This window comes from Lathamus discolor, chromosome 5 (genome assembly GCF_037157495.1).
Source record: "Lathamus discolor isolate bLatDis1 chromosome 5, bLatDis1.hap1, whole genome shotgun sequence".
Classification (NCBI taxonomy): Eukaryota; Metazoa; Chordata; class Aves; order Psittaciformes; family Psittacidae; genus Lathamus; species Lathamus discolor.
Window position 1 is genome coordinate 11,330,602 of NC_088888.1, and position 18,297 is coordinate 11,348,898.

The window sequence follows — 18,297 nt, forward strand, 5'->3', positions numbered from 1 at the left end:
TTAGAATAACTGCTCTCTTAGAAATTATGTGTAAAGAGATACACACCCTATATGTGTGTGTTTGAAAGTCACAAGGGTTTAGTTTCAGGCTGGGAACAGAGGTGGGCTGGAAATCAAGCACCACCACAGTTTGACACTTGTTAAGAATACTGTTGTGTCTTTTTAAGCAACAAAACCCTCAAAATATTTTTTTTATTTTTTTTTGTTGTGGTTTTTCTTTTTTTTTTTTTTTTGGCAAAGTAATAATAATCATTAAAACAAGAAACCCCAATGCAAACTGAAACAACCATGTCTGGAGAAGTGCGTTTGAAGCAGTTGGAGCAGTTTATTTTGGATGGACCAACTCAGACTAATGGGCAATGCTTCAGTGTGGAAACCTTGCTGGATATACTCATCTGCCTTTATGATGAATGTAATAACTCCCCTCTGAGAAGAGAGAAGAACATCCTTGAGTATCTAGAGTGGGGTAAGTTTGAATGTGTTTATTCTGTGTACATCCGTCCATCTTCCTGTCTGCTTTGTATAATGTCTCTGTTATGTGTAAGAGGGGATTGTTTATAACTCTGTGTTTTACTGGGAACTGTTATCAGTTTTACGGTATTTAAATGTGGCTGTGGTGCTAAAAAGAAATCCATATTGGTTATTCATCTTTGAAATATGCATGTAAAACACGTTATTTTCCTTTCTTTTATGGCATGGATCAGCCTTTGGTATATGCGGCATATTTGTTTGCCTTCAGGTCCAGCTGTTGAGTTTTGTATTCTAAAATTGTTTGGAATATAGAAGGATGAGGGATAAATTCTCTGATGCCTGGAAAAAGATCAGGACACAATCCTCTGATTTGCATCTGCAGTCAAATCTATACTCCTTAAAAAAAAAGGTGTTGATCAACAGGAAACCCCTCCAACTCTCTTAAAGGATGTGGGTTTGTAATGTCTGTGGAAATGGAGAAAATTGTGTTCTCTAACATAAGATCATTGCTGACTTGATTAGATTGATTTTTCCTGATGAGGAAAACAAAGTTGAAAAGCAGAATGAAATAGTGTATCCCCCAGGACTCTTCCCATTTTCGTTCTTCATTTTGGGGAGGTAGGGTATTTGCAGATTTTTTAAATGGAAACAGGTGAATGGTAGTGTTCCAGTTCTTCTTAAGGTGTCACAAAACTGGTTGTCTCTATATTTTTCTTTTGAATTTGTTTTATTCCTCCTCCTTAAGCGTAGATGCGAAACAGAAGATGCAGTCTGACATAAGAATCTCCATGAGAAGGGTTACTGTATCTGACCTTCAAACTTCAAAGTCATGCTGCACTTCTGCATTTGCATGCAGAACCACTTACCACTTTTGCTTCGTAATAAATACATCAGCAAGCCACCTTTATTAAAAAAACACCCCACATTTTTGAAGCATGTAACAGGCATTTGATTAATTAGCTGGTCCAGCTCTTTGTAATGAAGTCGGTGAGGAAAGATGTTGTTTTGATAACTGATCTAGCAACTTGAGGCTGATGTGTGTGTTTTATTTTTCTGCTCCTCTCTGTAGTCATACTGACATCTAAAGGACATCTGACTCAGTAATTAAGTTTCTCTTACTGTTCATATTGCACTGGTCTTTGTTTTCTTATTATCTGGAGGAACAGGCTATAATTAATGCCTTCTAGCTAAGGAGGAAATAGTAATTACAAGTACTTCTGAAGAATCTTCCCTCTAAAACTGTCACTGGCACACAGAAGCTGTGAAATACTAGGAAAATGTGGTGGCTCCAAGGGTATTTTGTATGCAGGAACCTAGTGTAGTCTGCAGCAGATCTAGCCAGCTGATAACCTGTAGATAATAATTAAAAGTTAACCATATCAATAAGATCATAGTAATGGTGTGTTCAGGACCCATTGTATTGGGTGCTGGTGTGTTCAGTGGTGGTTGGTTGATGGATAAATGCATTGTTTAAAAGGCTCTGACAGTACCCAGAGGTTTCTGTCACAAACTTGACAGGCTGCTGGTGGAAATAATACACTGTTTTGGAAAAGCTGGAATAAGGTTTCTTGCTGGCCTATTTTTCCTGCTACTGTTCTGCTCTCATGCTCCAAGTGTACCTTAGCAGGACTCTTGAGCTTCAGACAAGACCAGTTCCTCCCATCTTCAGGACCGAGTTGCCTGAGTCCTCTCCTCCCTGCTCTGCTATCTGGAGTTCTACCCTGAGAGCTTTTTCAAGAGGGTTTGTGAGGTGAAATGTAAGAGCAACAGTTTCTAGTACCTGCCACTGAAGTGTCTGTGTGAATGATGTCTTTATCCTGCAAACACATGAGTTGTCTCTTCCAAAAGTCAGCCCTCCTGGTGAAACTGGGGGTCTCTGGCACTTCTGTTGAGGTCAGGGGGTTGGCAAAATCACGTTCTTGCGGAGCTGGCATACCCTCCAGTGCAGTGAAGTTACTAAGCGTACCTTGTTCTTTGATATGATCATGACCTTGCATATCTCTCTCCCCAAAAGGGGAAACTGTGCAAGTGGTTGATTAGAAAGAGGTTATATGTGGTTTTAAAGTTGGAGACATGCTGGGTAGTGGCAGAAGTGGAAGGCTGGCAGCCAGAAATCATAGGCTCTGCCCCTGCCTCTCTCAGTGACGCAATGTTGAAGTGCTTTCAACTCTGTTTTTTCTCAGCTTCCCTATTTGAACAGTAGGGAAAATGCCACCAGTGTTACACCAGGGAGTTTTGAAAGCTGCTGTATGTGCAGCACTCTTAATCTTGAATGTACCATTTAAAGTACTGTGTATTTAATTTATTTTTCCCATCAGTGAACTGAAACTTGGTGCCTGGTATATCTGGTGGTGGGTGTCAGTTGGCTGCAGTCTTGGAAAGACATTTTGTGGGTTTATACCAACCATCCACAAGTTTACTGTATTACTGTGAAGAGTGCAATCTGAAATTGTTGGGACTGGTCTTGGAATGGCATGAACTTGTATGTTTGTTCATTCCCAAAGTGCCAAGTACAAATTTTCCCTTGAGAAATGTTCATCATCTTAAGCTTAAACTGCTTTTTAAAATTATTCTTTCTAGAAGCAAGTAAGATTTATTTATATAGTTAGCTGTAAGAAAAGGCTAATAAATAGCTGTTTGGTGATCACAGCCTCTTGTTGAGCACAGCAGCAAGCAATTTCTTCTTGCTTTTCAGTGGTGCAGTTTGGAGGTGCTACTGTTAGTTTTGTGGCATGGTGTACATGGTTGTGTATTTTTCTTTAAGCTGTTCTAGGCCTGAGTTGTTACCTGCTGTGTATATATCATGTAAGACTGGATATTCATAGCACAGTCTACATTTTGGGGGGTAAAGGTTTAGGAGGTTCTAGCATGGAAAGGCTAATGTGGTCTTAGTGACAGCCATGTGATTGCTGCTATATTTAGGGGAACTAAGAAGCTTCACGTCCTAGTCCTTGGATCATTTAGGACTATTTTATGAAGTTGTTATCTAGATCTATAATTTGTTAAAAAAGGAAGCTAGGTAAAGCAGTTGAGCATTTGAACTGGTTGTTCATCTTGTGTTTTGGTTTGATACTGCAAGTCAAATTCAGCAAGTGGAGACGGGAAGGTCTCTGCAACGTGAAGTTGAATTTTGCATTTCTAAAAGTTTTCAGTCTTTTTGAGGTGCTTGAAATTACATTAGATTGGTTTGAAGTGTCAGGTTAATTACTTTGTGATTTAGAATCTGCATTACTTCTGCAATCCTCTTTCGGCTTACAGTGAAAATATACTTGCTTTCCCTATTTTTATACATTAATAGTTTAGTGACATTCAAGTAAGATGATTTGATTTTGTTGTTCAGTTTACATAAGTATTTCATATGCAAAGACAGCCATGGAAACAACCACTGTATTTGGGATTGGTGGGTTAAATCACAGTGCATTTCGCAACGATGGGAAGGAAACGAAACATTTAGAGTTGGCTTGTTCCGTGTATTTGATGCTAGTTTTCATTTTTATCTCTATTGGTATTTGTATTTGTGATTTAGACAGAGGACTGTCTAAATATAGCAGCTGGAGGTTACCAAAACTGTTGAGAATTCCAGGCACTTTTCTTTTTCTTTTCTCTGTGTGTATGAGTTGCTGCAGTGACACAAGACTGTGAGGGAGGTACCGAAGGCTGATAAGCTGAACTTAGAAGAAAAATATAGTGATAGAAAGAAACTTTTAAAGATGTTTATGTTCTGAGAAAACCTCTTTTACAATGGCTTCAATCTGAATTGATTTTTTTAAAAGAAACTAGAACAATGTTATTTGGGGTGCATTGAAAGAAAACTAGAATAAACTTCAAAATGCATGGAGCTATAGGGAAGGGAAGATAGAGGGCACTACCAGTAGGGTAGTGAGGTCAGTGATTCTACTGAATCTGTTCTCTTGTAGGAAAAGTATAAACTGTCCTTTAGTGGTTTTTATGTTGTTGTTTTTTTAATTTACTAAAAGAGGCTTTGGAAGATGGATTAAATTGATCTCATTGCACCTCTAGTAGAACTGAAATATTGTGGTGTTTATGAAGTGCTGATATGGTCATAGACTGGACACTCAAAACTGCTCTATCACCATGAAACCATTTTTTTCAAGACAGAGGTATGGAGAGGTTTTCTCTATTTTCTTTTTGGCAGTCTTAACATTTTTTCTTAGGAAAAATGCCCATTTTTGAGCTGGGTTTGTTTTTAAATACCAGTAACAAAAGAAACCAAAATTTTGCTTCTAGATTCCTGCACATCTTCTGTGTTTTTCTTCTGTAGGTCATGAAGGAAATCACGAGCATTTTCAGCTATGAGCTGCTTATATTTTGTTTTTAAAACAGACTGTTAAAAAAATAATCCTTCATTTAGGTCCTGTTGTTAGCAGAGATAGCAGTGAAAGACTTAGCACTCAACATCTTTAAGTGTTCCTTCTTTTAAAGTAGACTTTGGTGCTTACTACTGTTTAACTTCAATACTGTCTAAACCATTAAAAATACATTTGTCAAGAGAAAAAAAATTAGTAATTATATTTTTTTTTCTTCCTTATTATAGTCATGAAACTGGGAATATTTCCTGGTCTGACATAAGCAAAACCAGTTACTAAATTCTTCTTGGGAAAGAATAAGCATCCTGCTTGTCAAGGCCACTGAATGTGTTTAGGCATATGCGTAATTGTGAGTTGTTTTGTTGTTTTGGCTGCAGTTTATGGAGGTATGGGGGGATCCATCTATGCAGAAGTCCTGGCATTCTTGATGCACAAATTTCTGTCATTGTTTGATGTGAATTTTTGTTTCTTTTATGTAGCCACAGCTGACACTGTAATACTTCTTTTGATTAAGGTGAGAGAAAGAGGTTTCTTAATGCTGTCAAATACAAATGACCTTCATGTTTCAGGATATTATGTCAAGAGTTTTTATAAAGATGCAGTTTTATACCAAATTAGTTGGAAAAGAATGGGAAAAATGTAGGAGAATGGTTGTCTGTGCGCACCTTAGTTTTAGGTAGCTCTGTGTTTAACCTCTATACCTTCTGAATTGTGACCTCTCCTGCATTTATTTCAGTTTTTATTCTTGTCTTAAACTTACGGTAATTGGCTTCCTCTGTTTATCAACAGTTCTGATGTGATCAAATGAGCTGTGAGACCATACAGTTAATTCTGCTTGTTTTGCATTAAGGTTCAAGCCAGTTTCCAGTAGAGTGAGGGATTAACCCATTGTAGCACACAAGCTTCTTAACATGTTTACTGTACACTAAGTTTTTTAAACTTAATTTTACTTAAAATTAAGGTGATTTAAAAAATGCTTTTTTGGGGCTTGGGTTTTTTTTTTTGGTGGTTCTTTTGTGTTTGGGGATATTTGGAGGTATTCAGGCTTTGGGTCTTGTGTATTTAGGTTGACTGACTTCTGTCAATCCTTTCTATTGCAAAGAAGTACGTCTTGCTTAGAAAGCTAACTAATACTTCATATTCTGGAATTTTAGGAATGCTTTTATTCTGTACAGAAATTTCTAGCATGCTTTGGTCTAATGGAAGCAAATGAAGAAATACAATTATATGAGTTAGTCTGCTCAGTGGGCATTATAAACCTCATGGCAACACAGTAAATTCCTGGTTACCAAGACATTTCATGTTACAGGGTTAATCCAATAGTTTACCTGTGGGATGATCATAAATGTAGTGACACTGGTGAAGGTGTGTTTGAACTTTTCATCTCTATAGCATATGACCTTATGCACGTGTGTACCTGATTAAACTTCCTTATCTTTCAGCCCTTCTCTCCTGAACTTTACTGACATAATCTTTTATAACATGTAGCATATTATTAGTTCACAGTTGGCTGAACAAAGGATACTGTGCTATAAAAGCAGTGAGCTTATTTAGCCCAGTATAGTTTAATATTTTGACGTACATATACTTGTTGGCAAAGATCAAGAGAATCATAAGATCACAGAATGTTTTTGGTTGAAAGGGACCTTAAAGATGATCTGGTTCCAGCCCCCTGCCACAGGAAGGGACACCTTCCACTAGACCAGGTTGCTCTAAGTCCCATCCAGCCTGGCCTTCGCTGCCAAGTGAATTCCATCACTGCCAGGGATGAGGCAGCCACAGCTTCTCTAGGCAATTTTATTGTGAATAAATTGCGCATATGGAATTTGCAAATGCAAAGTGGATGCAGATTACTGTCCTGGTAATTATCTTTCCCATATTATTTCTAAAAGTGAACACTGGAAATTTATCCTGGATGGGGCTTTGCAAAATATTAACCCATTCACATCATCCTTAATTACATTTTATCCTGTAAAAAAAATTTACCATCTCCATCTGCACAGAAAGCTTCCAGAAGCAATTAGATCCAGTTACCAAGCTGCAAAACCTGACAAAAAAGGTACAGTGGATAGCAGAGACAAAATCAAAGGCCAACTTCAGTTTTATCTTTTGGCAAAGCAGGCATTCCTTCCATAAGCATTTGTACTTACTTGATTTGATTTTCTTATTCTGGCTGAACAGCTAGAATATTTTGTTCTGCTGTGGTGTAACTTACCTCGACACATTATTTTTCCTAAAGTCCTCATTAAGCTTGGGAATGCCACTAATGTGGACTAAAATCTTTAAAAAATGCAAGTGATTTAGGTCAGTCATGTGCAATCTTTTGTTAACCACAAGATTTTTATTTCCTATAGTTGAAACATGACATTAGGCTTAATAATAGCGGCAAAAATCTTCTATTCAGACAGGTCAGTTTGCTTCATTTCTAGTAATACAACCTAATTAGGTTTACTAGCGGTCACCATGGATAAAATCCACATGGGGTGTAGCCAGACTGCGAAAACTTTGTGTTTCATAATTCTTCCTTATCCGTATCCAGACTTCCAGTTTGATTTAAATTAGTTCTGTTACATAATATTGTAGTTTGGTTTTTTGGTTTTTTATTCTTGGGGATCAGCTTCTTAACGCACCCTCTGTCCGCCTCTTTGTAAAGGTTTTGATGTGGAACTTCTAGCTGTTAGGAGCTGCAGCATTTTGTAGGCCATTTGGAGGGAACCCCCTGAACTTTTAGAATGTATTTTGTTCAGCAGTTTAGTAGAAATGTGTGGTTATTCTTTTTGTAGAAGGATTAGGTGAGTTTAGAGTGGCATTTGAAAGGGGAGGGTGGAAAAAGCATCTGTAGATGTTAATAACTCATTACTTTTCCTTCAGTCATTGTGGAATTAGGCCAGCAGCACTTTGTTGCTCTCTTGTTTCTTTTCAGTCTCAGAAATCTGGGTTTGGAGGACTCTTGTCTTAGCCTGGGAGTGCGGAAGTACTTTGTCCTCAGAGTGGAGAGTATACACGAGCAACAGGTTTATTCATGTATTTATTTTGTTAGTGTTCCATCTCACTGTTGAGCCTGCTTCATCCTTTTCATCTTGAGCTCCCAACTTTAGGCTTGTGGGGCTCTCCTGCTTGTGAGGAGTCCTCAGCTGTGGTGAAGAGCCCACAGGTCTTCATTTCTGAGCTCTTCCTCCTTTGCTTTCTCTGTGCTTTTCACAGGTAATGTTGTTCTGAAGTAAAGCTTTAATGTACTTATCTAAGCCTCCTTCTCTTCTTCTCCACTTCTGTTACTTTTCGTTCAAGCAAGATCTTAGTTTGTCTTTCAAATAGGATGTGGATATCCATGTGTCAGTCTGATCTTCCCATGGCCCGAATCTTGGCTTTTGGATTTGGACTGCCTTTTTTTCCTTTGCTCTCCCCAGTAACCCTTAAGCTTTCATTATGTTATTGGTCAAGTTCATAACATAGAGATTGTGTGTGGAGAATGGTTACAAAAAGTCATTATCTGTGTGAGAAATACACACAGGCTTTACCTACAGGTTCATCCACACAGTGTATTCTGTAAACACCCCATATATTTCCTATTAGATCCAGTACATATCAATTAATTTACTAACATGAATCCTTCCTTGCTACTTTTAAGTTCTTGTGGAGCCGGGACCTTGGGCTGTTTGTTCTGGCTGTGAGTAAGAAGTTGTGATCTGATTTACTCCTGTAGTCTAAGTAAGAAGAGACTTAAGTGAGAGTGTAGCTTTGTCATTTCAATACTTAAAACTAAAATGAAGTTGTGATAGGAAGGGTGGCAATGATTTTAGTTACGTGACTGCAGAGTGATTTGAGAAAATGTCACTTGTGCTGTGGGGACACAAGGTATTTCCTGCTCTTGCTTGTTAAAGCTCTTTCACCTTTACCACACTGCCTTTTGTAAATAAAGCACTGTGGTGTTTGAATGTATTGCAGGATACACAGTAATAACAGGAGGAGGAAATAGAAGTTGGTATTTTAATGGTAACTCGCTGGTTTTATCTTGGGTGGGAGCTGACTTGATGGTGTCTTAAGATTGGCTAAATCCACTGATCTCTACTTTGCTGGTGCTTACATGAGCAGAGGGGCATAATCCAGTCAAAAACTAACACTGCAAAAACATGTTGAAATCTGTTGATCCTGTTGTGTGAAGGGATTGTACTAATGTTGGTACAAAAGGAGGGAGCTAGGACGGTGACAGCCCAGGCCTCAGTAGCTCGGATGTGCCAAGTTTGAGGCTGCCTCTTGGGTTCCCTCTAACATAGAAGGCAGCTACAATTTTGAACCCAATTTTGACATTGCCAGCTTTTTCTGATAAATACTTGGAGAAATTCAGTGAGCCTTTTTGTTTCCGTAACTGTTACCACAACTTTTCTTCTTACAGTGAGAACCTTTCTAATTGTGAATAGGGGTCTTCAAAATAGCTGTCTAATTTTAGTGATGGCAATTCCTTGGAAAGTGTTGGTGTATTTGTGTGTTTTGTGGTGTTTGGCATAGTATCAGTCAGTGCCTTTAAACAGTTTTCCTTGTGTGTTTTGTAACTGCAAGACAAGGATTCTTATATTAACAGGCTTGGAATAGTTTTGTTCTATTTCCCCCAACTTCTAGAAAACACTTGACGTCGTTCTATTTTGTGATAATTTAAAAGGATCCTTTTATGATTTCGGTAGGACTGACACAAAAGAGACTTGTTTTTGCTGTGATGTGATATGTTAGAGGGAAATTGCAGAAGCCACTTCCTACGCACATAGAAATTTGCAGAGAAAATCTTTATCACATAGCTGTGCTGCTTCTGTCCTAAGATGCTTTATTTTGTTGGATCACTCCACCCCCAGTATTGGTTATTTTTACCTTCATAGCTACCAACCACTCTCAGCTAATGAAAGATGTATTTCTAAACCTGTGTATCTTTGAAAAAGTCATAATCTAACTTTTAAAACAAATTTAGGCAAATTATTTTTTTTTATCTCAGTATTTTTGGTAGGTTGGCTTTTTTGTATTCTTTAGTATTATATGAAAGTAAGAAATGGCTTGGTCTCTCCATTGATGATAATGCAGACTCTGGAAAAGCAAGCACTAAGCAGAGTGAAGGTTACTATGAGAAAATAGTGTATGGTGCAAATTGCTATAGCTGGTGTGTATTATTTTGTTAACTTTGTATTTTCTGGTTAGTTAACTGGGTCCTTTGACTTGAGAGGTGATGTTCTGGGAACTAGTCGCTTCTAGTGACATAACTACTGCAGTGAATATCTGTATAAATGTGCCATTGAGTGCATACTGCCTGAGCTCATGTTAACACCCGGAATGTCTCTTTTGGGGGAAGAGACTACATGGTATGTTGCTGTGCATTGATGGTCTCTAAATCCTCAATACATTCAGTTCTAAAACATGCTGAATCAGTGGCACTAGAACCTTTCTGTGACAGTAAACTGTCAGTACTCAAAACTTGTCTAATTTTGTTCCATGTGATCTCATGCTTTGTTTTGCTTTTCCCCCTCTCACCTTAACGAAGAAGTAGAATGTTAACTGGCAATTCTCAGTGAGGGCTGCCTGTGCTCATCAAAGCTTGATGCCACATTTTAAAACCTAGGAGTTAAGCAAATGTTATTCTCTCTCTAAAAGAGCAGTGCTTTTTGCCATGTGCCTTTGCTTTCAGAGAAGGGTTCCATCTTTTGGGAATTTCATTTTAATTTTAGTTTCTTTAAAAGTTTTGTTCTTTTCCAGTTTAAGGAAGCCATTTTCTCTAATAAGGCACTGTTGGATCTGGTTAGATCAAATTAATGCACTTGTTTGGGGCAAGTATTTTCATTAGTAAAATAAAGTGGTTTTGATGTTATCCCACTGATTCTAAAGCACTGAAGAAAATTTTGTGATGGGATAGGTTTTCATGGCACTTCTGTTAGTCTACCACATGCTTTTCTGTTTACTTTAGATTTTCAGTTTCTCTTGGGCACACCTTCTCCAGTTCTCTCTGTATTTTCTCCTCTGCCCTGGCGTGTGAGATCATATGCTCTTACAGTGACAGGGTGCAAAGGTTGTTCTTAGCCCTCTTCAAGTGTCAGGGCTACAAAATCATTTGCCATGGGAAGTGGCATAGGAAACTTGCAGGACATGGAAGATGGTAAATTGAGTCATTTTGGCAAAGCTACAAGGATTTCTTGTTGGTATGCTGATTGTTACTTTCAGTAACACCCCTGCCACCATCCCGCTAAAAGCTACTGGCAGAATTTTCGTTAGCTTAAAGAGAAGCCAGGTCAAGCATGTCAAACTGCATGTCTGAGTTGACCGTAAACACCTGTCACAGGGGCTTGGAGTCCTTCGTGTGTGTGTGTGTGTTTATAAAAGCCGCGTAGCTCTTTGCATTGTGTAATACCTGATGTCCTGTCTCACTTAGAGTGTTCAAACTGGATGGAAATATTTGAAGTCTGTAAGTGTGCTACTTGGTGATGTTTTGAGCCTCACAGCCTAGGACTTGATGAGTAAACCCAGATTCTCTTATCTCTCTCTGTCTTAGCGCCTGTCTCATATTCTCTGCCTGGCACTTGAGGACTTAGGTGCTATTTTTCCCTGCTGCTTCTTTCCCTTTGAGAGAAAAATAGGCTTTCCAGTGAAAAGCACATTTTCCAGCCATAAGTGGTGCATCAAGACTTCAGAAAGCTTAGATATGTGCATGGGTATGGATTCATCAATGGACCTTTAGGAAAGAGAGTGGTCTGTTTTTCAAGATGAGTGTGTGTAAAATTATTAGGTAGAAATTCAGATGTGCATTTAAAAGGCTGTGTTTATCCATATAGATTATATGTATAGGAAAACACTTATTACATTAAACCTTACAGACTTTAGGTGGTAGGCGTAGTTTTAACAGCTATGAGACAAAGCTGTGATGTCTGTCTGACAGGAGGAAGGCATTTGTAAGCCAAATTCTTCACTCATTTAATGGAGATAAGCGTGATGTTAATTCACTGATACTTGTGTGGTATTAAAGCAGTTCATAATTGCTGCTGAGCTTCCGAAGAAAGCCAAGCCACTTACCTGAGGGCATTAACTATTTAAAACTAGTGTTCAAGCACTGTAGCTTTTTCTAGATATCCAGAGAGAATATTTTCTTTGTTTTGCCTCAGTTTTTTAAGGTCTACTTTAAAAAATGTGCTTTTGTTTCCAAGTTGGGAGGGTTGTAACTATTTCAATAGTATGATTCCTGGTGAGAAGGTAATCTACAAGGATACCAGGCACCTGTGTATATTGCCTTGAAAATCTTGTTGCAAAAAAAGGAGGGGGTATTAGCATCTTAAATACCTCTGCAAAGAAATGGAGGCAGAGCTGTGATTTGTTGAAGACCATTCACAAATTCAGTGGAAAAGCAGTTTCTAAGAGCCACATCTGTATGTATGTTCCTTCCAAATTTTGTTTTCAAAGTTTCTGAAACATTTGCTGTGGAAATTCCTGATGGTATGCGTGGCTTGTGGCTTGTGTGTTTAAGTGCTTTGTTTATTTGCCTAAATTTTCAGCATTCTGCTTGAGTACTGTTTTTCTTGGTGGTGTTACTCAAGAAAGCTTGGAATCTTACTTCTCTGTTCTTGTTGCTGTGATGTCCTCTTTCCTATTTCTTCTTTAAGTTCAGCTTTGTACAATTCAGAGTAGCAGCAGTTGTTTTATTTCTCATAAGGGAAATGCTCTTTCCTGAGGTGTTCAGGTGGATGCTTGCCAGAATTGTGTTTTGAGTAACTGTTTATGTATGTTGAACTTGGACCTTCATAAAAATTAAGCTTCTTAACTCGTACAACTGTTTGTACCTCACCTGTGCAAAATCTTCCCTGCAGCCCCACAGAGCAGATGTATGCCTCTGGTATTTCAGAGTTGTTTTCCCAGAGTGTCTAAGTATCTAAATGTAATGAGTGCATTTAAATCTTGTCTCATAGTTTCAGTTAGTGAGAGAGATCTGCCCTGACTGCTGCTGGTGTAGGGTTTGCTTAGCTTGAGTGGACTTTGAGAAGACTGATGGTGGTGGTTGGAGCAAGCAAGTGCTAGGCTGCAAAACTTGGTACAGGGATGAGAAGGGGAATTTGTGTATGATGTTGCTACGCTAGAAACTTTTCCCGTAAAACTTTGTGTGCTTTCAGGAAGTCAAAGATTATGATTAAAGATAACCAGAAATTCTTGATTATAATCACCAGTTAATGCTGGAAATTATCTCTTGGAAAGCTGTATGTGCTGAAGTGCTGAGAAAAGTTTTAACAGAGGGCTGAGGCACATCCTTTTATAACTGTATTTAGTCATCAGTTGAGGTAAACATGACAGTAGAGGTTGGCAATTTCACAGTTCAGTTACTTCTGTGTATCAGGAAATTCCTTCTTCCTACCCTTCATTTTTTTTCTGCCTGATCCTCCTGAGTATCTGCTTCCTGCCTGTTCCCACTGCACCATGAACTACCTTGCAAGGAATGGATTTTCAAAGCAACTGCACTAAGAAAAACTCAACTTTTCACTAACAGAATGGATGCACTACTTTTGGTTAGTTTTGTTTTGGTGCTTTGTGCTTAAGGACTTTTGAACAGATAGGTCTGGTGCCCTGAGGTTGTTTTGTCACCAACTTTGTCATGATGTACCAGGAGAGAAATACTGAATTTTTTTATAATAGTACTGAAAAAGAAAAATTCAAGAACTAATAATGAGATATAAATTTGCATTTAGTAACAATCTTGAAGGCACAGTGTACTTTATGGAATACATAATACTTTGCATTGGAAGCTGTTATTTATGGGGGAGTTTGTTATTAAGCAATATATATAAAGGATATTAATATCCTTTAAAGGATATTAAATAAATATATATATTTAAAGGATATTAAATTTATATCTTTATTATTATATGTGATATATATATTTATGATATATATTATGATGTATATATTTAAAGGATATTATATTTAAAGGATATTAAATAAAAATATATATTTATTATATCATAGAATCATAGAATAGTTAGGGTTGGAAAGGACCTCAAGATCATCCAGTTCCAACCCCCGTGCCATAGGCAGGGACACCTCACACTAAACCGTCCCACCCAAGGCTTCATCCAACCTGGCCTTGAACACTGCCAGGGGTGGAGCACTCACAACCCCCCTGGGCAACCCATTCCAGTGCCTCACCACCCTAACAGGAAAGAATTTCCTCCTTATATCCAATCTAAACTTCCCCTGTTTAAGTTTGAACCCGTTACCCCTTGTCCTGTCACTACAGTCCCTAATGAAGAGTCCCTCCCCAGCATCCCTGTAGGCCCCCTTCAGGTACTGGAAGGCTGCTCTGAGGTCCCCACGCAGCCTTCTCTTCTCCAGGCTGAACAGCCCCAACTTCCTCAGCCTGTCTTCATACGGGAGGTGCTCCAGTCCCCTGATCATCCTCGTGACCCTCCTCTGGACTTGTTCCAGCAGTTCCATGTCCTTTTTATGTTGAGGACACCAGAACTGCACACAGTACTCCAGGTGAGGTCTCACAAGAGCAGAGTAGAGGGGCAGGATCACCTCCTTCGACCTGCTGATCACGCTCCTCTTGATGCAGCTCAGGATATGGTTGGCTTTCTGGGCTGTGAGCGCACACTGAAGCCGCCTCATGTTCATTTTCTCATTGGCCAGCAGCCCCAAGTCCTTCTCCGCAGGGCCTCTCTGAATCTCTTCTTTGCCCAGTCTGTAGCCGTGCCTGGGATTGCTCCGACCCAGGTGTAGGACCTTGCATTTGTATTTAATATATATGTTTATATCCTTTAAAGGATATAATAATTAAATATAATTATATATATAATTATATAACAATATCAATAATATTAATACATCAATAATATATTTATATATTATATAAATATATATTATATATAATATACATAATATATTATAAATATAGATAAATGTATGTGTATAATATTACTATATAATTATATAACAATACATATTACATTATAAAAATTAATATATTATATAATAGCATATGATAATATAATAATATACAATTATATATGATAATATATTAATCCTTTAAAGGATATTAATATATATTAATATATATGTTAAGCAATATATATAAAGGATATCTCTGATTTCAGTGTCTCACAGTTTGTATTTACTGCATATTTTGTTTGTGCAGAAACATTTTCTACAAGTAGCTGCAATTTGACTTTTTGCTCTGCCAGATTCAGAGAACAGAAGTTCTTGAAGTGACCCAGTGTGGTTTTTGTGGTGTACCTGGAATAGAGAAATTGGAGCAGGCATTGAATTTCTTTGAGGTCTTCAGTGCGAGTGCTTAACTGTTTATCCATAGATACAGATTATATGTATAGGAAGGTTGCATACACATACGTATGTATATATGTATATGTAAGTAAGGTAAGGGTTGGATTTTCGTTTTCCATGGTCTGTTGCTGTAATGAGCCTTTGTGCATATTTTCCAAGTGCAGGGAAGGAATAGCTGTTTCTCAGCTCCACCATTGCAAATTTAATATTTGTAAAATGACAGTGATTTAGGGTTCACATTCCTGATTCAGTACAGTAGGACTTTAGAAACGTGCCTCCTGTTCTGTCTTTTACAGGTCACCAGTGAATTGGTGCTCTGAGGTGACAGGCTTACTGAAATGAATTTGTATTCATGGTGAGTGGAACGTGGGGTTTTAGGCCAATCTTGGCTTCATTAGCAGATGGATAAAGAAGAGTAACTTGTAATGAATTCTTTGGTTGTTTAAAGTAAGCTTTCTTGGAGAAAAGCATTAACAAAGCACTATACTTCAGCCTGACCACATGCCATCTGAAGTAGTGGATAATCATTCACACCTGTGTAAAATCAAAGGCAGGCAGGACAGTAGTGGGTTTTAAAATATAATTTACTGTGTGTATGTGTGTAACAGTAACATCTGAGTGAAGTGCAAGCTATTGCAAAAACAGATCCTACACCAGTATTTGTTCTGGAGAGCTTCAATAGCTCATTTGTGGTTTTCCTGCTTGTAAATAATGCAGTTATATCCAATCTCCTGCTGAATGTTTTGATTCTTTGTATTTTCTGCTGATGAATGCGTCTGTTTCTCTGGGCTGTATTAAGGAAGGGTATAGAGCCAGTTACTCTCTGATTTCTTGACCTAAGTCCCAGCTTGCACAGCAGAACCTAAAAGTTCTCCTGCAGGTTCTTGGGTCTTTTCACCTTCTTTTCTCAATGCCATGTAACAGAAGAAGCTTTCTTTTATGTAGTATTAGTATAGTAAGCCCCTTCCATTTTGTGAAATCAGTACCATACTAGGTAAGATGTGGATTAAATGGGGAGTCATTCCTTTACTCATCCCTTTGAATGCTTTTTTGCTCTTACATATTGTGCCTTTAACAGATAGCTGAGACTGAATTGTCCTGCTCAAGAATCTCTTAGGCTTTGTTAGCACAGTCAAAATAATCTTTAAGGTACTTTTTCTGCACCAAGCATAATTAATACTTTTTCCGTGGGTTGATTTAGTTCCTCAGAAATGCTAGTGCAGATGGCTACACTTGAAAACAGGAGGCATGTTTCTTTCTTGTGATTTCATTAATTGAATACTGTACCATGCTGTACATCATTTGGGGGCTTATTAGCTGAGAAGAGCAGTTAGGGTTCAAAACTTAAATACTTGAAGTAATCCATTGATATTTTTCTTATGTTGTTTACAGTGTTAAGAGAAACACAGATCCATCACCATTTCAGTGGTATGGCAGAGCACTGGTCTTCTGTTCGCTGACCTCTGCTTAGCTTCTGCACAAGTGCAGAACAAATGAATGGTGGATCAGAACCATGTTTGCTAAGAGTTATGACTGCTTCTTAAACCTTCACATTTGGTGTGAAATGAATGTGAAGCCCAAAGCCCCTGTTCCCCCAATATATGCACCTTGCTTTTGAGTGGTTTCAGATCAGTGGTAAGGCAGGTAGGACCAAGTCTTGCTTCACCTCATTCTCAGATTCCAAGTGTGTTGTATGTTGAGTATGACTTGAGCAGTGGTTATCTTTGAGATGTTAGGCCTGGAACACTTTCTCCTCAATTTGAGGAGTTTCTGTTGCATGTGAAAGAATGCTGGCTGCCTAGGCAATGTCTGGATTTCAGGCAGTGTCTTAATAAGAGACTGTACTCAGCCAGTCCTACCTGTCATTTAGAATGGCAAGGCTTAATTCATGACTACATGACTGGGTTTTCTTTTCATATCAACTGATGTTTTGAAAGCACTTGTGGAAGTAGAACCCTTCCATACTGGATGCTGAGGATTTATTTTGCCCAGCTTCTTGGTTGCTGTTTCAGTGATAAAGATTTACAGCTTAGCTCCACCGTTTGACACACCTGAGGGCAGTTGAAGAAGATGTATTGTGTAACTGTACCTTATTGAGTGGTCAGGAGAAATTTATCTCCTTCCCAGAAATATGACGCCAGATGCTAATGGTGTAAGAACAGAGTGCAGAACGGCATTGTTGGTGTTAAAAATAAATTTACATGATGTTCTTTGTGCATCTGTGGCGTAATTTGGCTGTGTAAAGGATTGAAATAGTTCTGGGTTTGCACTAAAGATCAGGGAGTTCTTCCTAGTCAGAAAGAAAGGAAATGTGAGTATCATTTATAGCTTTAGCCAAAATAGCCCATATTGTACTTTCTTTTCAGATAGCAAGGTAAGATGCTTTCTGACAGCAGCACCCTGGAAGTGCATTCAGTTTTTGTTGGGGAGTAAACTGTCAAGAGTTAGCAGTTACAGAGGGAATGAAGTTGTGGTTTGCATAAAAGGGAAATGTTTTTTTATGGGGGAATTGAATAATGCTATGAAGAAGTTGATTCTCTTGCAGACTCCTACAGAGTTTGTTTGGTTTTGTTTTTTAATTTGATGGAGGATATTAACCACATTTCGTATGCAGCCAGTAATTGTGCGTTCATCACCATATGGATCAGTTAGTTGACTTCTGTGGTTGGATGTGAAGAGATACTGAGAACTCTCAGCTGTCACCAAAATCAGTTGGAGTTCTGCTTTCAGCTGTAAAGCTCTGTATAGTGCTATGTGCACTGAAAAGTTCATGCATGGAATTTTAAAATTATTGGTTAATATAGAATGACTACTTTTCTCCTTACTTTATTATGTCCCAGTTCCCTCTGTCTTTAAAGTGGTAATATTACTAGCTCTTTAAAGGATATTTTGAAAGCTAATGTATTTAGGATCCTGCCATAAAGAGTGCATTTAACAGATCTTGTGAGAATTCACAAGTCTTGCTGCAGAATAAATAAGATGTACTGTTTTCAGGAACCAGCAGAATATATTCCATCTGAGTACTGGAAGGGTTGTAGGTTGCTGCCATTTGTATGTCCGTGCCCTCTAGTTTGTCACCATCCCAAACTTTAATCTTCCTCAACATTGACATTTTAGCCCATTCTTGTGTCGGTCGATTGGTTTTGTGTTGGTTTGTTTTCTTTAACCCATCTTTCTCCAGTCACAGCTTTATTCCAACAAATTGTCT

General features: G+C 38.2%; 1 protein-coding gene across 9 annotated transcripts in view; it reads left to right on the forward strand.

The window, feature by feature from the left end:
* The window catches only part of CDC42BPA (CDC42 binding protein kinase alpha), a 183,601-nt gene that overhangs the window by 1,012 nt on the left and 164,292 nt on the right, over positions 1-18,297 (forward strand). For all 9 annotated transcript variants that reach the window (XM_065679746.1, XM_065679748.1, XM_065679745.1 and 6 more), the window contains exon 2: positions 241-466. In XM_065679746.1, the coding sequence (XP_065535818.1) occupies positions 271-466 (196 nt within the window). In that variant the 5' untranslated portion in view covers positions 241-270. The remainder of the gene's footprint in view (positions 1-240; positions 467-18,297) is intronic.